Raw genomic sequence first — 22,832 nt, forward strand, 5'->3', positions numbered from 1 at the left:
GGAGAAAAACTGAAAGCTTTTCCTCAAGATCTAGAACAGGATAAGGATGCCCACTGTCACCACTGGAAGTCCTAGCTAAAGCAATCAGACAAGAGAAGGAAATAAAGGGCATCCAAATTGGAAAGGCAGAAGTCAAATTATCCTGGTGTGCAGATGATATGACTTTGTATCTGGAAAAAACTAGCCTCCACAAAAACTATTAGAGCTGATAAATTCAGTAAAGTTGCAGGATACAAAATCAACATGCAAAAATCAGTAGCATTTTTATATGCCAACAGTGAACAATCTGAAAAAGAAATCAAGAAAGTAATCTCATTTATAGTAGCTATGAATAGAATAAAATAACTAGGAATAAACTTAATCAAAGAAGTGAAAGATCTCTACAATGAAAACTCTAAAACACTGACACCAGAAATGGAAGAAAACACACACACAAAAATAAAGACACTCTATGTTTAGAGACTGGATAAGTCAGTATGTTAAAATGTCCACACTACCCAAAGCAATCTACACATTCAATGCAATCCCTATCAAAATACCAATGACATTCTTTGTAATTTTTTTTAATCCTAAAAGTTATATGGAAACACAAAAGACCCAGAACAGCCAAAGCCATCCTGAGCAAAAAGAACAAAACTGGAAGAATCACATTATCTGACTTCAAATTATACTACAGAGCCATAGTAACCCAAACAGCATGGTACTGGCATAAAAACAGGCACACAGAATAATGAAATAGAATAGAGAATCCAAGAATAAATCCATACATCTACATGAACTCATTTTCAACAAAGGTGCCAAGAACATACATTGAGGAAAAGACAGTCTCTTCAGTAAATGGTGCTGGGAAAACTGGATATCATGAGCAGAAGAATGAAACTAGACCTCCCCTCTCTCCAATACAAAAATCAAATCAAAAGGATTAAAGACTTACATCTAAGACCTCAAACTATGAAAACTACTAAAAAACCAACAACATTGGGGAAACTCTCCAGGAAACTGATCTGGGCAACGATTTCTTGAGTAATAGCCCAAAAGCACAGAATACAAAACAAAAATGAACAAATGAGATCACATCAAGTTAAAAAGCTTCTGTGCAGCAAAGGAAACAATCAACAAAGTGAAGAGACAGCCCACAGAATGGGAGAAAATACTTGCAAACTACCGATCTGATAGGAAATTAAAAACCAGAATATATAAGGAGCTTAAACAATTCAATGGGGGGAAAAAATCTAATAATCTGATTAAAAAGTGGGCAAAAGATCTTACTAGACATTTCTTAAAGACATACAAATGGCAAACAGGAACATGAAAAGGTACTGAATGTCGCTGATCATCAGAGAAATGCAAATACAAGTCAAAACTACAATGAGATCCCATCTCACCCCAATTAAAATGGCTTTTATTCAAAAGTCAGGCAATGACAAATGCTGGGGAAGATATAGAGAAAAGCAGACCCTTATACACTGTTGGCGGGAAAGTAAATTAGTACAGCCACTATGGAAAACAGTACAGAGGTTCCTCAAAAAAACTAAAAATAGAACTACCACATGATCCAGCAATCACACTGCTGGGTATATACCCAAAAGAAAGGAATTTAGTCTATCAAAGAGATATCTGCACTCCCTATGTTTATTGCAGCACTATTTACAATAGCCAAGACTTGGAATCAACCTAAGTGTCCATCAACAGACAAATGGATAAAGAAAATATAATCCATATACACAACAGAGTATTCAGCCATAAAAAAGAATGAGATCCTGCCATCTGCAACATGGATGGAACTGGAAATCATTATGTTAAGTGAAATAAGCCAGACACAGAAAGATAAATTCATATATTCTCACTCATTTGTGGGAGCTAAAAATTAAAACAATTGAACTCATGAAGATAGAGAGTAGAATGATTACCAGAGGCTGGGAAGGGTGGTGGGGCAGGGGTGGAAAGAGGGATGGTTAATGGACACAATATAGTTAATAAAACCTATTATTTGACAGCACAACAGGGTGACTACAGCATTGCATGCCTGTGTCAAAATATCTCAGGTAACCCATAAATATATATACCTACTACGTACCCAAAACAATTAAAAATTAGAAAAAAGACTAAGGGAGAGGGGAGGAAGGGACGGAGAGAAAGGAAAGGAGAAGAGAGAAAGAAACAGCCTGGGAAAGAGCCAGAGGGCCCTGCCTGTGCTCAGGGGTCACAGCACTGCTCTGTGAAGCTTGTGTTTTAATTATAAAGGCGTGAGGCTCTGGATTGTAATACAAAATAGATCATTGCAGGTTGTGCTCCAAAGCTTGAAAGCTGCTTAAGTGCACCAAGATGACTAAGGACATACATTCCGGAGCCAGCCAGCCAGGGTTTAAACCCCAATTCTAGTGAAACAAGCCTTGTATTCTTTAATCCCTCTGCCTCCGTTTCATAATCTAACAATGTGGGGTTGGGGGTGGGCAGTTAAGTGAAATAATGACTTGGAGAGTTTATCATAGTGCCTGGAACATATAATAGTAAAAGTCAATAAAAGTCATTCTTTCTCTTATAATTGCCTTATATATTGTATATACAATACTAGGTAGTAATGTAATACAGGTCAATTTGACCAAGAAAAATCACAATACATGAAAGACCAAAAGTCTTAAATCTTAACAATAGCTACTTTATTAAGCAGAAGCTGACTTTACTATTTTTTGATTTTTTTGGAGTCAGGGGACAAGGTCTTGCTCTGTTGCCCAGGCTGGAGTGCAGTGGCACAATCACAGGTCATTGCAGCCTCCACCTCCTGGCTACAGCCATTCTCCCCACCTCGGCCTCCCTCATAGCTGGGACTATAGGTGTGCATCACAATGCCCAGTTACTTTTTCTTTTTTTTGGGGGGGGGGTCTTGCTATGTTGCCCAGGTTCCCAGGCTCAAGTGATCCTTCCATCTTGGCCTCCCAAGTGCTGGGATTACAGGCATGAGCCACTGTGCCTGGCCAGAAGATGACTTTCAAGGAGAAAAGAGGTAATGCATTTTAGATCCTGGAAGGCTAACGTCTGAAATCATTTGAAAAGCAGCAACAGAAGGTGGCTTTTGAGTCTTGCATCCTGGGGCAGACTGTGGCCTTCTGCATAGCTAGCTGGCTACATGTTGAGGAGTCCTCAGGCTAAGGGCCTGTCACCTGGAGTCTAGAAACATGCATGTGACTTGGCTGGGACAACCGTGGGCCAGGAATTAAACTGAGGATGTAACGAGGCAGCCTAGAGGTGGAGTACCCTGAGCAAGGCCTCTGCATGCAGGTGAGGCTGCTGCCCCTCGAAGGCTCTGTCCCCTCTACTTCCCATCTCACCCCAATTAAAATGGCATGGGGAGTTAGGTAACTCGGCATGGGGGAGGGCACCTGCAAATCAACATTTGTTTCACATGCACACATCACTTCATCCTTCTTGGATGTTGGAATAATTACCTCAAGTTTAACAATATATTCCAGAAAGCTCTTTTATTTACAAAAAAAAAAAAAAATCAAAAAACTGAAACCCTTAAGTAACTTCACAACTTCTTCTCACAAGGGCTTGCTACGTAATAACAGGCAGATATTTTTATATTCATTTTACGGATTAACATATGAAGAGAGGGAGAAATTAAATCATTTGAAAAGAGTAATCCAGCATGCATCAAGTGGCTGAGACCAAAGCCTACCGTTCCACGACTGCAGGGGATCCAGGCCCTATTCAAATTGCTGGTCTCTCTGCTGGCCAGCTCCTTTGCATTTCCCTTGCTTGAGATTTTCTTTTTTTTCCTTTTTTTTAGACATGGGGTCTCACTATGTTGCTTAGGCTGAACTCCTGGACTCAACTGATCCTCCCGCCTCAGCCCTCTGAAGATGGAACTACAGTGAGACCGCCCAACATGCCTGACTGGTCAGCTCCTTAGAGTTTAACTTCTCTATGTCAAGAATCACACTCTTAGACACCCAGAAATGTGATTTTCAACATTTCCCTCGAAAAAACGAACCACTCTCAGGCATCCCAAGCATCTCTCAATTTCAAAGATCAACTTTCTGTAGATACAGAGCCAGTGGAGTTGTACTATAAATAGAGTCAAACAAACTTCCCAGGAAGGGTTCCTGCAGAGAGGACAGTGAAAGCCACTCCTTTCCACCAGGTGCCCAAGGCATATGGCAGCAGAGGCCCCTAAGCAGGGCCCAGAGGACAGGCAGACAGCTCTGAAGTCAGATCCCTCTAGGATCCTAGCAAGAGTCACCTCCTCCACCCACCCCACCCCCACACCATGCTTGTCAGACACTTGTAAAGGAAAATAAAGTCTCAGGACCCCCAAACTCCTTACTTGGAAGATAAAGTTAAGTCTGGTGGCTGAGTCACTGTCACTTCACAAGCTTGGGTCAAAGCATTAGATTAGACATTAAGCAGCGCCCTAAGGAAAGGCGATGGGCCTCAGGCATCTCCAGATGAGTGCTCTGCAAAGAGGAAGTGGTTGGGGGTGGGGGGGATACTCTCCCTGACTGCAGATATTAAGAGCACTCCTATGCTAGTGGCAACACACACATCTAGAGTCTCCTCTCTCAGAGGGGTAAACAACTGGTTGTGATGGTTTGACCAAGGGTAGGGTTTGGTCTCAGCCACTTGATACATGCTGGATGATTATTTTCACGTGATTTAAATTCTCCCTCTCTTCATATGTTAACCTGTAAAGTGAATATAAAAATATCTGCCTGTTATTACGTAGCAAGCCCTTGTGAGAAGTTGCAAAGTTACTTAAGGGTTTCTGTTTTTTGACACCAGATAATTTGACAATACTGAATAAAGATCTCTATCAGGGCATCTATGTAGCTTTCTTTAGTGTGATGAACAAAAGCAGAAAGGTAATCAAGCTAGAGATATCTAAGAACCAAGCTCTTCTCCTACACAAAGCAGCCATAAGAATAGAGACTGTGGACTAAAGAGAATAAGGAATTAGGTTTATAGATAACCTAACAACATTATCAATACATAAAGAACCAAGAAAACAGTACATTCATGTAAAAGCATTATGTGAGACAAAATGCGGCTCAAACATTTCAGTGTTATTTTTAGTACATTTTTATAGCAAAGACAGTATCTTGAAGAATTATGCCGTGGCTTTGAGAAATTATTTAATCCTTCATTCAAATAGTCACATGCCAAAAACATGGTACTATAGAGACATGGACAGAATGAGATCATTATAATAAATTCTGAGTAAATTCCAGTAACATTAAAGTTGTACAGATAGTTTTATTAGAAAACAGTACAAGGGGAGAAGGAAGATACCTGACTCATAAACCCCCCATAACTGCCTCTTGTGTAAGTCTGTCATTTCACTTGGCTTTTGACTTAATCTGTTGATTATATAGTGATTATACAGTCCATTCAATCAAGTTATCTCGAGTGCTTAAAAAGAGATCATCTACTAGGGCAGAGAATGGTCAAGAATTCAGAATCGCACCTGCTCATCTTCAGGGTCACCACCTCCTCTGACACTGTGGAGACTCCTCACAAACCTCAGTATATGTGAAATGCATTCATGGAGCATCCTGTCTAGACAGGTTTCTACAGCTTCTAAAGGTACTGGAGGGGCAAAGAGAGACCTGAAGCACAAGGTCCCTGCCTTGGAGGAATCTTGGCCTGGAAGGGCAGGGGCTCCTGGATCTCCTCTGTGGCTGGATCGGCGGGTGGTGACAGCAGCCTGGGCCTGCAGGCCTGGGTATCCTTGTTGGCTCCAGCAGACAACTCTCCCTTCTCACGCCTGCCCCACATTCTGCGTTTCCTCTCCCAGGAAGCAGCACAACCGCACATTCAATCACACAAGCTGGAGATCTATGAATAGGCTGAAATGCCTTCCTGCTGCCCATCCCTGACGTCAAATCAGTCACCCGACCCTACGGAGCCTCCCTTCTACACATCTAACATCTAAGTATCTTTCCAGGCCGGGTGCAGTGGCTTACGCCTGTAATCCCAGCACTTTGGGAGGCTGAGGTGGGTGGATCACTTGAGGTCAGGGGTTCGAGACCAGCTTGGGCAACATAGTGAAACCCTGTCTCTACTAAAAATAGGAAAGTTAGCCGGGCATGGTGGCCGGTGCCTGTAATCCCAGCTACTGAGGAGGCTAAGGCAGGAGAATCGCTTGAACCCAGGAGGCAGAGGTTGCAACGAGCAGAGATGTATCACTGCACTCAGCCTGGATGACACAGCAAGACTCCGTCTCATAAATAAATAAATAAATAAATAAACAAATAAATAAATAAATAAATAAATAAAATGAGTGTCTTTCCAGTCCTCAACTTCCCACCCAAATCACTCCCTGTTCGGTCCTTCATTCTTTCTCACCTGTGGCTGAAGTCATCTTTCTCAACAGTAAATGTGATTCCATAACTCTCTTAAAATTCCTCTGACAAAAAGCACAAACCACCAAAGAAAAATTAGTAAATTTGACTTCATAAAAATAAAAAAGAATTTTGTGCCACAAAGGACATTATCAAGACAATGAAAAGATAACCCACAGAATGAGAGGAAATATTTGCAAATCATTTATCTGGTGAAGGATTTGTATCCTTCTTTAGTGTGATGAACAAAAGCAGAAAGGTAATCAAGCTAGAGATATCTAAGAACCAAGCTCTTAGATAAACTCTCCAGCACCGCGGGAGGCTGAAGTGGGAGGACTGCTTGAGGCCACAGAACATGGGTTCCATGTGTATAAAACATCCAGAAGAGGCAAGTCCACAGAGCCAAAACATAGATTTGTGGTTGCCAGGGGCTAGGATGGAGGTGGTCTTGGAGGGTGACTGCTGTAGGTTAAGACTTCTTTATGGGGTGATCAAAATGTTCTAAAATTGATTGTAGTGATGGTTGAACAACTGTGTGACTATACTAAAACCCACAGGCTTATGTGATTTAAATGGATTATATCTCAATAAAAGCTGTTATTTAAAAAAAAAAAATTCTTCAGAGACTCCCTCTGTCTTGAGGTTAAAATCTGACTGCTTGCCTGGTGTCTCCTCTGGGCCACTTCCACTGACCACCCTGTGCACTCCCACAAGAACAAACTACCTGCATCACTTCCTTGGTGGCCAGGCTTTCTGGCCTTAGGACCTGCTGTTCTCTTCTGGCAGCATTCCCAAAGTCCCCACCCCATACACTCAGGGGTCAGCTCATCTCCTCTCCCCTCAAGATTCAGGTTAGAGGTCAAATAAAACGACATTTCTTGATGACTCAGAATTTCTCCATTGTATTATAATCAGGTAAAACTCTCCTAGTTGAACTAGGCTTTCAAAGGTAGTTTTCTTCAAATCAAAGGGCTTTGGCCTTAAGACAACAGTGACAACGTATTAATTACACTTAGTTCTGCTTTAAGTGTTTTTCTGTCTCTTCTTTGCTTTCAGGTAACTGGGCAAGAGTCTAAATCAGTGATTAATAATAAGAGCTCTGGGTACACTGGCTCACCCCTGTAATCCCAGCACTTTGGGAGGCACTGAGGTGCGGGAGGATCATCATCAGAAGTTTGAGATGAGCCTGGTCAACAGAGCAAGACCCTGTCTCTATGAAAATTAAAATAAAAACCTAACTGGGCATGGTGTTGCACACCTGTAATTCCAGCTACTTGGGAAGCAGAGGTGGGAGGATCACTTGAGCCCAGGAATTCGAGACTGCGGAGAGCTATGATCGTACCACTGTACTCTAGCCTGGGCAACAGAGCAAGACCATGTCTCAAAAAAAAAAAAAAAAAAAAGAATAAGAGCTCTAAGGTCAGACCTAACTTTGACTCCTGGCTTCATTTCATCAATCCATTAGGCTAATAACTTAATCATTCTCTGTTTGCTCAAATGAAAAAATATTAGACAAAAGAATCAACAGTGTACGATTAAGATGATAAATAAGATTAAATGATGGAAAAGCTCTGAGAGTGCTTAGCGCATATAAAGCCCCAAAATACTACTGCTGTTATTAAAATATAACAAACTTTACTTTTTAAACATATTAATATAATTATAGCAGCCTCTCAATTCTGTTGCAAGTTTCTGTGACATTCATTCATTCACCTGAAAAGTATTTACTGAATATCTAATAGATGGAATAAATTGCAATGCTAAAATTACGTATCATTTAAAAGGAAATAAACTTGGAATGACAGCTTGAGTAACTTTACCATGAGTGATACAGACTGGCTGTCTCCCCACCGAAATCTCATCTTGAATTCCCACGTTAGCAGGGGGACCCAGTGGGAGGTAATTGAATCAGGGAGGCAGGTCTTTTCCTTTGCTGTTCTCCTGATAGTATAAGTCTCACAAGATCTGATGATTTTATAAGGTGGAGTTTCCCTGCACAAGCTCTCTTCTCTTGTTTGCCACCATGTGTGATGTGTCTTTCACCTTTCACCATGATTGTGAGGCATCCCCAGCCAGGTGGAACTGCAAGTTCATTAATCCTTTTTTTCTTTCCAGTCTCAGCTATGTCTTCATCAGCAGCATGAAAATGAACTCATACAATGAGAAAGAATGTGGTGTGCTTCTATTCTGGCATCTAGCTTGGGTACTGCAAAACTCCCTCTGCTCAGTTCTTAGCCCTGTTGTGAACAGACACTGCTGATAATCATCCATAGTTCATTCTCATTGGCCTGAAGTTGAATTATTATTATTTTGGTCCATGCTGCTCCACCAAGGGAGAGGAAGAAATGTTAGTTTATTTACACTTCAGTTATAGCGGAGAAAGGCTGTTGGAAAACTCAAAGATGAGGGTAAATATCTGTATTTCACCTTTAGGAACTCAGAAGCAAGCCTCAGAAGCAGGGACTGTACCCTGGTAGGGACCTTTCGAAGCAGCAAGGCTCCACCCAGGTACTTCCCAAGAACTCGCACTGGAGAGAGAAGTGCTGGGCATCACCAGGCTCACAGAGGAGTCCCGAGGTCATGTGAAAGGAAGAGAGAGTGCTTAGGCCTCACCTCACAAAAGGCATTAACGTGTCCAGGAGAAAACAAGTCCATCAGAGCAAAGCAGGGTCAAGCAGGGTTGGGAAGCAGCCCCCCGTGGAGCCACAGGTACTGCGGATCTGCCCAACTGACAAGACCACCCTTCCTCAAATCATCCGACTGTCTCCACCAAACTTCTGCTCCTTTTCAAGGGGCTTCAAGAACAGAGAGTTGGGGGTGTCAGGGGAGGAGCTGGCACACATGCCATGAACTCTGGGCCACATGCCTGTCATATCCCACATAATAAAGGCTGCACAGGCATTCTGGCTTTGTAGTTTAATCTCCAGAAGATTCTGCTCCTGGGGCACAGCTTGCTCTGCACAGCCCCTTGAGCAGAGGCTTCCTGGTGCAGCATCTGCGGGGCTCTCCCCAGCAGCCTCCACAGGCCTCCTCGATTTCCACATCCTCACGGCTTGCCCAGGGGAGCTGGAAAATAAGCCCTGTTGACAGGAGTTGCTGACAGTCCTCCTTCCCAGCACAAAGCCACAGGCCTCTGCTCACCAGAGTTGATGTTTGGTGCCAGAGAGTGGGATGCCTCATGTATGAGCTGAAGGTGACGGAAATCTCCATGTTTTCAGCTCAGTAACCTTCCCACCTCTCCAGCAGCAGCCAGTGGCTACTCAGGCAGAAGGTTCCCTCAGTTTCCCTGCAGTGCCCCAAATAGTTCCCGCACATCTGAATCCTCTGAGGGCCAGCGTGGATCAAGGTGCTCCCATGAGTGACCTTGGCTAAGTGACAATAATGTCATTTACTGAGATGAGTCTGAAGTTCCATGGGACAGGGCCTTGCAGAGCTGAATGCCTCACTGAAGACCCCATAACTGAGGCGGAAAGCTTCAGGAGGGACCAGCTAATGGTGATTGGGGTGGGGTCTCTTCAGGCCGAGAGCCCCCTGAGCAAACATGACTGCCAGACAGGCACTGGCCCGGCCAGGCCTGGCATGGAGGGAGGGGTGGGAATATGGCTGGATGTGGGGTGGGACTGCGAGTTGAGGTGTGGTGGGAGCCGGGCACTGGGCAAAGCATGTGGTGCCCCAGGCAGCACCAGAAGGCACCACATGATCAGATCACTATGTGTACTTTGTGGGGAAAGGTGAGGGAGTGGAGGCCTGGTGGGGCAAGTGCCCATTCCCCACCAAAAGCCACCCCCACCTTGTTTCTTCCTAACAGAATCCCAATTTTGTTCAAGAATCAGGCTGCAACTGTGATTTCAAGAGAGATGGCCTGGGGGCGCTGTGTGACCCAGTTCTCACCAATCAGATGTAAAGGGAAAGCTCTGGGAGGCTCTGGGAAACCCTCTCCCCATAAGACCCAGGTGTCCAGGAGACATGCCTGCCCCGAGTCACCAACAGGTGGACCAAGATGCTTGGCAATGCTGAGCTGTCCTGCATCCCTGGCAGGAGGCCCAGAACCACAGCACTGACAGCCACAGCCTGGGCCTGCACCATGGGCAGCCACAGCCCATCTCCCACCCTTAGGGACCGGGGTGGAGGGAGTGTCCCCTGGCTCATGCTGCTGACAGGAGGGCAGTTTCTCATATACCAATACATCACCTGGATAGACTTCCAGTCCACCTCACTGTTTAAACCAGGTTTCCAGATCTCTTACGTCCTTTAAGGTGTCCTATTCCAATGTCACAGCTACAGGATCATCTATTTGCCACATATTTCCCTCAAATTCTGGTTCTGCAATCTCTAACCAGTGGCCACTCTAAATCAGTTTGGCTCCAGGACCCACTCAGGCAGCACACTAGTCATTTCACCTCTGCTGCCTCCCCCAGACCACTCATGCCAAGTGGTTATTTATAATCTCCTTACTCTTCTGGAAGTGGACCCCAAGTTTCTGCAGAAAGAACTAAGATTCTAAGAATACCACCTACAAGCTTCAACCTCAGGGGAATAAATAGATGTTTTGCTTTTAAAACTTCTAGGTTTCAAGCCTAGAAAAGATATTCTAACTTGAAATCAAGATCCCAAACAACTGAAAAGGTAAAAAAGAAAATTAAAGCTGGGTCGTGTTATTGTCTGGAAAAACAACAATCCTATACAACTCTATGCCGCTTGCTAGCTAGGGCAGGGACAGGTGTGGCTCCCAGGAGTGGTGGCTTTGGGTCCTGTGGAAATCAGACCCATCCTCAAAGTTGTACAGAAGTATGTCATGTGACTACAGATTAAGTGGCCATCAAAATGCATATGGGGTATATCAGAGAAGTTTAAAAAAATAAAGAGATTGGCAAACCAACGAAGAAAAAGAAATGGGGAGAAAAAAAGCCTACAAAATACTGTAGAAATCCTACCAATTTTCCATCTATTGAATGAGGAAGAAACCTACCTCCTATTTTTAAAAAAGCACTTTTCAAGGCTTTTTATAGGTTCTTTTGACAGTATCTGGGTCACTTGAGTAATCTTAACTGGAAACTTACATAGATTTACAGAATCTATTAGATCATAGGATGGTTTGGCACTGCTTTCCCCCTTTGTAAATAGCTTATTGTATCCTTTTTCACAATATTCACCTTCTGCCAAGCATCAGAGTGGATGAATGCACTGTTCATGGGATACACGTAGTTGCTTGGTGATTAACAGGACAGTTACTCCGATACCTGCTGAAGGCAGCTATATTTGAAAGTTCTCGGCAAAAAGTCAAGTGAAACCACTGAAAACTGAAGAATAAGGATTTACCCCAGGAAGGCAAGCATGATTTCACACTAGAGTACCTTAGAAAATCTGCTGTTATAACTTGCCTCATTAACAAGTTAAAGGAGAAAAAAACTTGATTACACAAAAACTATCAGATCACATCATTAGCTGTAGAAAACTTCAGTCCTCATCCTTTAAAAACAAGCCAAGTAGTCAGGCATGGCGGTGCCTGGCTGTAGTCCCAGCTACCAAGAAGGCTGAGGTGGGAGGATCCCTTGAGCCCGGGAGTTCAAGGCTGCAGTGAGCTATAATCGCCACCACACTCCAGCCTAAGTGACAAAACGAGGTCCTGTCTCTAAAAATAAACCACCAAACAAAACACCTCTTAGCAAAATATTTGCATAACATAATAAAAGGTATGTACCAAATGCCTACAAAAAACATACATCACGATGAAATGTTAAATGCTTCCCTTGGAATTAGATACGAGACCAGGATCCATCCACCGTCACGCTTATATTCCACACCGCACAAGGTAAAGGGGCCTGCCCGAGGTCATATCATTGCTCACTGGGTAAGTCAAGACGACCCAGTCCAGCACGTTAGATCCTTCATCACAGTTTTGTGCTAAAACTTCTCCTATTATCCTTTGGACATGAGTCTCTTAAGTATTATCATTTAAATTCATGGTTGTTGGCAGATTAGTTGATAGTCTGTGGTAGAGATACAATAAGTATTAGTCCATTTAGGAGGTCTGTGTTTTGCTTTTTCTACAGTAATGTAAAAGGGTAGGAAGATTAGTATGTTACAAGTCCACTGCAATTACAAACCAGTCTCTGTGCACATAAGACAGCACAAAATCACAGACCTAGGGTTTTGATAGATACACAAGAAACCCTATATGATAGCATGCCCCCATCTTTACCTCAAACTCTCACCCAAAAATACTAGCTAGGACCTTTCCCCTCTTACTATCAGTATTTGATAATTCTAGTTAGCACGCAGTAAGAGGTAGGATATATGAATAATAACAGTTTGATTTTAAATATATATGTTGTGCCTTGCACTCTACCGAAAATGCACTTTCCTTTAAATTAGATTTAGTTTATTCCAGAAGATTCTAGATTTTATTGCCTCTATTTACCTAAGCTATAATAACTGTAAATGCTTTCATTAACAACCAAGGATAAAAAAAGTTAAATGAACAAAGAATTTTACTCAAGAAACCAGTAAGAAACCAAAATGTACAAAAAATAGGACAAAAAAATTAATAAAGATAAAAGTAGAAACAAGTTAATCAGAAACAGATTAACAGTGGAATAGATAAACTAATCCAACTGGTTCTTTGTAATGGAATGTGGACAGACATACTCTTCTGGATAGGAAGACAAAATATCATAATCATATCAATGCAAGTTTTTATGCAAGTTCAAACATGTATAAATTGAGAAAAGGCCTGAAAGGATATATAGCAAAATGTTAGCAGTTTTTCTCCAAGTGGTGAGATTAAAGGTAATATTTTTCTTTTTTATACTTTTCTGTACTTTTTAAATCCTCTGTAATGAAAATATTTTATGATGAGAAAAAAATAAGCTATTTTTAAGATGTCAGATTATTTCTCACTGACACATATGCTTCATGTAATGCCAAACTACCAAAACTACAGAGGGACTGAGAGAGAACTTCAAGAAGGTGCACATGGGAGATGAAACATTTTGCCAGAGAGTACTGAGTATCTTAAAGTAAGAAAAGAATAGTCTTATTCCACAAGACATTAAAACCTAATGCAAAGCCTGTCTAGTAACCTCTAATGGAATTACTTCCATACTTTCAATAAAATACCTACAAATTTAGAATACAGACAAAGAGAGAAACTCCTTAACATGGCCCACCAGTAAGCCCATCAGATGGCCAAACGCAGAATCAGGTTGCAACGGACTCATCTTAAGACAGATGAAGCGGCGGAGGAAAATCTCCCTGAGAGCTCATGGCATAATTTGCTCCTTGAAACAATGACAACCCCTGACCTAAGGTAGGAAGATGTTTTGAATCCCTCTTGCCAGCAGATCCCTAAATCAGACCCAGAACTTGGAGGAAACAAGAAATAGGAGGCCATCTCTCTGCACCTCTCCAGCACTGCTCTGGGCAGAATATCATATAATCACCACAATTCTTGCATCAAAAAACAAAATTACAGGCTGATTAAAGTATTATTTTTTTAAAAACAAGAAAAGTTCTTATTTATTTGCTCTTGGGCTATGGAAGATCTTCCCAAGCAAAAAAGGTTAAAAAAATGAAATGATTAACATATTTAAATGATATAACAACGTAATACCAAGTGTTGGCAAAGGCTCAGGGAAGCACATGATCTCATGACCACTAGGATGAATAAACTGGCATAATATTTCCGAAGGGCAATCTGGCTGAATGTGTTGAAAGTCTTTAAAATGTTTATACTCTTTGACTCGGTAAGTCATCGTCTAGGAATTTGTCCTAAATAAACAGTAAGATAGATTAAAAAAAAAAAAAGTATTTATAATATTGAAAGACTGGAAAGACCACAAATATTTGACAATACATATATGTTCAACAACAGGGACCTAATAAATATGAAATATTTATATTAAAATAGTACCTGGCCTTTAAAAGAATGTTTAAATGAATATTTAATGACAGGAATATACTGAGAAAAATTTTAATATTTCTAAAATGCTAAATGCAAAAAGAAAGTTAATAACATGTACAGGATGATTATAAATTTGTTTAACTTGTATGATACACATACACACACATATATCTGGAAGAAAACACCAAAATAGTGGTAATATTATGGTGGAAAATTGGGAGTGATTTCATTGTCTGTTACTGGCAGTTAAAAGCAGGCTGACAGACCTGGCAAACTCCCACTCAATCTTCAGAACTCAGCTCAGTTGCTATTTCTTCCAGGAAGTCCTTCTGTGCTACCCTCAACCCCCATGTTATACCAGGGCCCCCCCTCATCTTGGCACTAGACTAGAGCCTGGGCATAGGCTCTATGATATTCTTTATCACTGCATCATACTCTGATTTGATTCTACATCCCCAGTACACTTTGAACCACCCATAATCAGAAATTTGGGTGTTTCCTTTTTGTATCCCCAATCCCAACCTGTCGTCGATCTAACAGGCCTTCAAGCCAGAATGCTGGCTTCGTGAATGAAACAGACTAAGCAAATGCTTCTCTGTGCTCTGTGAATTTAGAGGTTAAGGGCAGAAATGTGAACAAGGATGAGCAAATACCAGTAAAGAGCTCTCTCTTCTCACCTTTGCCAGCAGACTGGAAACATGTTTAATTTCACCGTTTGCCTTTAGTAATTCTTGTCTGAGCTCATTGCAAGACAGTTCCAGTAGATCTTTCTCTGCTCGGGCTACTTTCAACATTTCTTGAACTTCGCAGCTCTCTGCCGTCTGCTCCATGGCACTGGCCTCTACGGCTTTCTGCTTCTCACCCTGCAAATGAGACTTCAAAGATCCATTCTCAGTTTTTAGCCCTTCCAAGGTAACTCTACACTCTTCCAAAGTTTTGGCCATCATGTTATTATTATGCCGTTCCAGTTCTAGAAACTCATTCAGTTTTTCATTTTCTTCCTTCAGACGTTTAATCATTTCTAAAGCTCCTTGGTTTTCTTCCTCAACCTTCCGCAAGCTACAGGTCAACTGCTGCTGAATGTTGAGCAGCTTCTCTCTTTCAAAGCGGCCCTGTTCAAGAATACCTGTGCACTTCTGCTCCAGTTCAAGGATTTTTCCTTCCTGAGTGGTGGGCTCTTCATTCTTTACTCGCTCTTGTAAAAGATTCATCAGCTTCTCATTTTCTTGACTTAGCTGCTCTGCCCTCTCTCGATGCTGATGAAAGGATGTCTCTAAAATCGTCTTTTCATCCACCAGCTTCTCATTTTCAGCTGTCAATTCCTGCACCATTTGTTGCTGGTCTGATAGTTCCTGTAGAGTAGCCTGTAGTTCTTCTGCAGTGCTATGGTGGTTTTCTTCCATCTTTTGTATCTTCTCTGTGAGGGAAGCCAGGGACAATTCACTGACGTTGTTTGGGGAACTCCCAGTGGGAGAACACTTTGAACTCTTAAAGGGGTTACTGGTGGAGGACAGGGGCCTTGAGGGTGTCTCTGCTGTAATGTGCTCAAAGTCGGAAGCATCTGGCGACAAAGAAGCTTTGGTAACATCGCTACTTGAGGAGCCTGATGTCCGTAATGCATTTCCATGTATGTTTTTTTTATACTCATCAATGTCACTGGACAACTGATTTCCAGCTGGGCTTCCGAAGCTTGACTCTTGAGTTATGGATGTCGGGCAGCTGCTGTCACCAGTGTGACTTGCTGCCCCTTCTGAATTTGGGGAGTGCTCAAGATAGATCAGTTTCTCCTTCAGGGCCCGGTTTTCTTCCTCTAGATTGGAAAGCTCTTTCTGAAAGTTCTTGTTCTTCTCCTCAAGTGCTCTTATCACAGGTTCTGTGTCACCTGGGGAGACTGATGTTCCATCAACATTTGGGCCCAAAGCATCAGGCCCCTCAGCGCTCAGAGTCCTTTTCTCTTTGCATTTCTTTAGTTCACTTCGAAGCCTGTTAATTTCACTATCTTTTGCTTTGGCTTCTGCCAAAAGTTCCCGAACTTGGGACTCAAGCGCAGCCTTTTCTCCACCTTCATTCTCTTGCTTGGGCTTGGTGGAAGGGGTCCTCAGGTGTTTGGTAGGAGTGGGAGTGTTGGAAGAAGTTGGACTGGACACTGATTTCCTGGGGTTCGAGGGACCACGTGGCACAGACCTCTCTCTTGAGACAGTTACTGAAAATTCCCGTGGCGCTGGAATGCCAGTCCGTTTGGTTGTTGTAAAGGCCCCTTAAAGACAGAAGAAGAAAAAAAATGAAAAAATAAAGCAAGTACTCTTATAAACAAAACCCAAATGACTGTAAATCACATGGCACAGTGGCCAGTGGCTGTCACTCTTCATCCATTTCCTCCTCCTCTAGCTAATCACCCAGTTCTGACTGGGGTTTCTGTGCTTCTTCCCCACAGTCCTATACTTTGGGTGAGGCTGACTCCAAGCCTGAGCTACTTAGGATGACCCCATCCCCAGCCAGTTGCTGGTTCACGCATGGGCACACAGCTCAATTTTAAGATCAATACGACAAAGGGAAGGTTTTCTGGGCAAGCTATTAAACACCATGGGACAAGAGTGAGAAAATGTGTAGGTGTGGGAATGGCTGCTAACCACCCTGCCCTCTCAAGAGGAAGGTGGGAATGCAGATGGCAGAAAAGGAAGAAGGAAACTACTTCTCAATAGCATTGTTGAGCTGCTAAATCAAATCAACCCTGAAGTTTGGCCCATAGCTGGCCTTTCAGATAGGCAAGCCAGTAAATACCCTTCCTATAAGTCACCTTGAGTTGGGTTTTCTGTAACTTGCAATTTAGTACATCTGCACTGATAATGCTGGCAACTAAACAATGGCCTTTTGACAAAATACAAGTTCTTTGTGAATTTCTCAATAAACACTTTAAAAAACATCATTAACATATTTTGACAGCATAAATTTGATTAAGAAATCAGAATATACAGATAATACTGAGAGATGGATCTGATACAACAACATATCACTTTTGACATAACTGGAAATGATGCACTCATTTGTGTACATGAAGAAACAAGAATAAATGAAATAAGAACATACCTACGGTACTTGACATGATACAGACATAACACAGAATACTTGTAACAGGAAACGTAAGGTGTAAATAATTATCTTTCATTTTCATCTGTACTATAGCATGGACAATGTAAAAACAATCCTAGGGGTGAAACCCAGGCATCGGTCTCTATTGTGCTCTAGAATTGAAATCCACCTCAGATGTTACAGTGTAAATTAAAATCCTGGACATTTTTTTTTTCTTTTACAAACTCAAAGACTATCTGATGAGTCAAGGCTGGCTGCTGTCACTTACACAACTCTACATGCTTTGAGTGAGAGGTCTAACAAAGGGTCCCAGAAGTGGTCATCAACCTGTAGGCCTCTGCAGCGTAGGACAGACTGGCATAGACTGGCAGCAGCCCCAGCACAGGTTCCGCACCTAACAAGATGGGCAGCTGTAAACCTACCACCAAGACTGTTTCTGAGCCCTGCGCAAACACACATCTAAACATCCTGGATCCTGACAACATAAAGGCTGATGGCATTCATTACAAAACATCTAACAACTGAGCTCTTTTGAAACTTTGATCTAATAAAGGCTGAACTGTCAAATTAATACACAGAAAACTATGGTTTTTAAATTAACTTCTTCAAATTAAGTTTCTGGAAAGCCAAGAGTATACCACAGACTTTTAATACAGTTGACCCCTGAACAACTTGGGGGTTAGGGGTACCAACCTCTTATGCAGTCAAAACTCTGTGTATAACTTTTGGCTCCCCAGAAACTTAATTACTAATAGCCTATTGCTGACCAGAAGCCTGACTGATAACATAAACAGTTAACACGTATTTTGTATGTTATATGTATTACAAACTGTATTCTTAAGATAAAGTGAGATAGAAGAAAAATAAAATGTTATTCAGAAAACCGTAAGGAAGAGAAAATACATTTGCAGTACCATACTGTATTTATCAATACCATTAGTTTACATCATCTGTTTGCAAAACGAATCATCTGTCTGAAGCGGCAGGCAACCATTCCTCAATCTAGCAAGCAATTCAATTCTGTCAGGGCTTTTATTGGCTTCTAGGGAGCACTGCCAGTATCACTAGTGGCACTTCATATGGGTCCCACAGTGTTATTCAAGGTTTGTGGTACTGCACTACACACAATAAAACATACTCAAGAACCTTAAGAGGTCACTTTTCACCGTGATCTGAAGTGTACTGGAGAGAGGAACTGCTCCCACAGAGATGACTAGCATCACAGTGCCTTCCAAGTGGCTACGCCCAATGCTTGAGCGCACTGCAACAACATCAGGAAGTGGCCACAGAATTATTACAGGAGTACTGTATGTACTACAGTTACTTGTATGCAGTTATAATACTGCATCTTTACATTTGTTTACATTTCTCTCAACTATGACTAGCACCATGTACAGTCTGCGTGTACATAAGTTTAGACAAAGTTTAACTTTTTATAATAGATTTGTGTATATTTTATGGTAGTAAATGATAAAACTGATCAGTATCTACATGTATTTTATGTATTCATGACATATGTAACTTTTTCTCAATTTTTTCCGTATTTCTAGACTACTCGGTTCATCTGAGTTTTTTTCAAACTGTTGCAACTCTCCAAATAATTTTCCAATGTATTGATTTTTTTAAGTCTCCATCTAAATGGACCCACACAGTTCAAGCCAGTGTCGTTCATGGGTCAGCCTGACTTTCAGGTGTCAGACACCTCACCTGCATCGTACTACACACTCAGTGAGGAAAAGATTTATTTCATTATTCTTGTGAAATGAGTATTAAAACCACTAAGCACTACAATGTTTTCATAATGCCAGTTCTCCAGAATGAAGTCACTGCAGCAAGGACCGTATTAAAAACTGGAAGATAAATACAGTTTCACCATAACTTGAGTCAGAACAGGCAAACCTGAGAGTCCAGAACTGATCATCAAACAGGCATTTGTTATTCTTAATAACATCACTAAATTAAGGCTACCTTTTTCTTTCTTTCTTGTACTCTTATTTTATATTTTTGAGACACAGTTTTGCTCTTGTTGCCCAGGCTGGAATGCAATGGTGCAATCTCAGCTCTCTGCAACCTCTGGCTTCCAGGTTTAAGTGATTCTCCTGCCTCAGCCTCCTGAATAGCTGGAACTACAGGCATAAGCCACCATGCCCGGTTAATTTACTGGTTTTTTTTTTTTTTTTTTTTTTTTTTTTTTAGTAGAGATGGGGTTTCACCATGTTGGCCAGGCTGGTCTCGAACTCCTGACCTCAGGTGATCTGCCTGCCTCGGCCTCCCAAGTGCTAGGATGACAGGTGTGAGCCACCGTGTCCAGCCACTTTCTTTTTTTTAAACCTGCAATCATTTTGTTGGTTTTGAAGACGGAAGAACTAATATAGAACAGATCAACTCTGTTGTTATTTCCAGCTACAGTTTAACGCCTTCCTTTTGCTGCCAAATTGTAGTCTGTTCTCCCCATAAGTGTTACTTCTGCCTTATCTATACTACTAGGAATTTTTAAAAACGATGAAACTAAAGTATATTTATGAATGGATGTGTATTATGAAACGTACAATCCAGCTGTATTTTTGTTACATCTATTCTTTTCCCTTTTTCTTTTCTTCCTTTTTTCTTTTTTACTATGTCTGTCTCTCTTTTCCAAAAGATTCTTCCCATCTCTGTATACCTCATTTCAGAAACTGTTACGGAGCACAGGTTAGGTTCAGAGTTGCTTAAAATTCACCATCAGACCAATGATGATGGTCTTGGCTGCACACCCTCCACGTGAGCCCAGGCCTCCAGCCCAAACACACCTCCTCATGGGTAATGACAGAGAAGAGTAAAGAGCAACAGCCCTACAGCTTACGACACCTCCTTCTAGCAGTGGGAGTCAGACCTCACTGTTAACCAAAGCACTCTGAAGCCCTGAGGCTGGCCATGCTTCCTTACACAGCACCACATCAGGGGCAGTGGAGAGAAGGGCCAGTGGAACAGGGATTGGCTCAGCCAGCACCACTGGATCTTTTGTGTTCCTCCCACCCCATCATCACTTACGTGAAACATCCCTGTGAGGCTGGCTGACTCCAAGAAGTTAGCATAAAAGCAAGCTCCATCTCATAAAGAAGAAACATGTTTGAAGTGTGACATTTTCTAAATGCCAATGAAAAATTATACAGCGGTCAATCACAAGTACATCAAACTAAGCATTCATAGAATTCATATAAAATAAGCATTCACAAACTATAATGGAACACATAATATTGAGAACAGTTGAGTATTAAGCTGGTTGGTCTGTGAGTAATGTTCCTGTTTCTCTTTTATGATTACATTTGTGCAATAAATTAGAAAACAGGAGTTAGCCAAACTGTATATGAAAAAAATGCACTAATCATCAGGGAAATGCAAATTAAAAACACAAGGAGATATCACTTCACACCTGTTAGACTAGGTACTATATTTGGGAGGCCAAGGCGGGTGGATCACGAGGTCAGGAGATCAAGACCATCCTGGCCAACGTGGTGAAAGCCCGTCTCTACTAAAAACGCAAAAATTAGCCGGGTAGTGGTGGCGTGCACCTGTAGTCCCAGCCACTCAGGAGGCTGAGGCAGAAGAATCACTTAAAGCCGGGAGGCGGTGGTTGCAGTGAGCCAAGATCACGCCACTGCACTCCAGCCTAGGCAACAGAGTGAGGCTCTGTCTCAAAAAAAAAAAAAAAAGACAAAAGATAACAAGTATTGGTGAGGATGTGGAGAAGAGGGAAAGGGAACCCCTGTACACTGTTGGTGAGAATATCAATCAGTACAACCATTATGGAGAACAGTATGGAGGTTCCTCAAAAAATTAAAAATAAGGTCAAGGCAGTAGGATCACCAGAGACTAGGAGTTCAAGAACAGCCTGGGCAACATAGTGAGACCCTATCTCTACACAAAAATATTTAAACATTAGCCTGGGAATGGGGGCATGCACCTGTGGTCCCAGCTACTTGGAAGGATGAGGTAGGAGGATCACTTGAGCCCAGAAGTTTGAGGCTGCAGTGAGCTGAGATTACACCACTGCACTCCAGGCTGGGTGACAGAGAAAGACCCTATCTCTATTTGAAAATTAGTAAAGGCCAGGCGCTGAGGCTCACGCCTGCAATCCCAGCACTTTGGGAGGCCGAGGTGGGCGGATCACGAGGTTAGGAGATCGAGACCATCCTGGCAAACACGGTGAAACCCCGTCTCTACTAAAAATCCAAAAATATTAGCCAAGCATGGTGGCGGGCGCCTGTAGTCCCAGCTTCTCGGGAGGCTGAGGCAGGAAAATGGCGTGAACCCGGGAGGCGGCGGAGCTTGCAGTGAGCCGAGATTGCACCACTGAACTCCAGCCTGGGCTACAGAATGAGACTCTGTCTCAAAAAAAAAAAAAAAAAAAATAGTAATAATAATAATAAAGCCAGCACGGTGGCTCATGCCTGTAATTCCAACACTTTGGGAGGCTGAGGCGGGCAGATCACCTGAGGTCAGGAGTTCGAGACCAGCCTGGCCAACATGGCAAAACTTTGTCTCTACTAACAATACAAAAATTAGCTGGGCGCCATGGCACATGCCTGTAACCCCAGCTACTTGGGAGACTGAGGCAGGAGAATTGCTTGAACCCAGGAGGCGAAGGCTGCAGTGAGCCGAGATCACACCACTGCACTCCAGCCTGGGCAACAGAGCAAGACTCCATTTCAAAAAAAAAAAAAAAAAAAAAAGGCTACCATATGATCCTGCGATCCCATTACCACATATATAGCCTAAGGAAATGAAATCAGCGTGTATCACCATGTCACAAAGACGTCTGAATTCCTATGTTTACCACACCATTACTCACAATAGCTGAGATACAGAATCAACCTAAGTGTTCACCAGTGGATGAATGAATCAAGAAAATGTAATATATACACAATGGAATACTATTTGGCCTTTAAAAAGAAGGAAATTCTGTCATCTGTGGTAACACGTATGAACCTGGAGGATACCATGTTAAGACTGCATGCTCTCACTCGTATGTGGAGCCAAGAAAGTTGAAATCAAAGAAGCAGAGTAGAGTTGCCAGGGGCTTCTGGAGGGGCAGGGAAGGTGCTGGTCAGAGGACAAAAATTCGGTTAGACTGGAGGAATAAGCTCAAGAGATCTACTGTACATCATGGTGACTACACTCAATAACAATGTATTATATTCTTGAAAATCTCTGAGAGAACAAACTTTAAATGTTCTCACAAAAAATAGTATGTGAAGTCAGCAAATGTTAAATAGTTCAATTTAGCCATTCGACAATGTACACATATATTTCAAAAACATTATGTACCTGATAAATATATAAAGTGTGTCTCAGGCCGGGCGCAGTGGCTCAAGCCTGTAATCCCAGCACTTTGGGAGGCCGAGACGGGCAGATCACGAGGTCAGGAGATCGAGACCATCCTGGCTAACATGGTGAAACCCCGTCTCTACTACAAAAATACGAAAAACTAGCGGGGCGAGGTGGCAGGTGCCTGTAGT

At 42.2% G+C, this 22,832-nt stretch overlaps 1 protein-coding gene across 8 annotated transcripts in view; it reads right to left on the bottom strand.

The window, feature by feature from the left end:
• The window catches only part of SPECC1 (sperm antigen with calponin homology and coiled-coil domains 1), a 318,611-nt gene that overhangs the window by 94,647 nt on the left and 201,132 nt on the right, over positions 1–22,832 (bottom strand). For all 8 annotated transcript variants that reach the window (XM_025361227.1, XM_025361226.1, XM_025361225.1 and 5 more), the window contains one exon: positions 14,922–16,501. In XM_025361227.1, coding sequence (XP_025217012.1) covers positions 14,922–16,501 — 1,580 coding nt within the window. The remainder of the gene's footprint in view (positions 1–14,921; positions 16,502–22,832) is intronic.

The sequence above is a fragment of the Theropithecus gelada genome, chromosome 16 (assembly GCF_003255815.1).
Source record: "Theropithecus gelada isolate Dixy chromosome 16, Tgel_1.0, whole genome shotgun sequence".
NCBI classification, from domain to species: domain Eukaryota; kingdom Metazoa; phylum Chordata; class Mammalia; order Primates; family Cercopithecidae; genus Theropithecus; species Theropithecus gelada.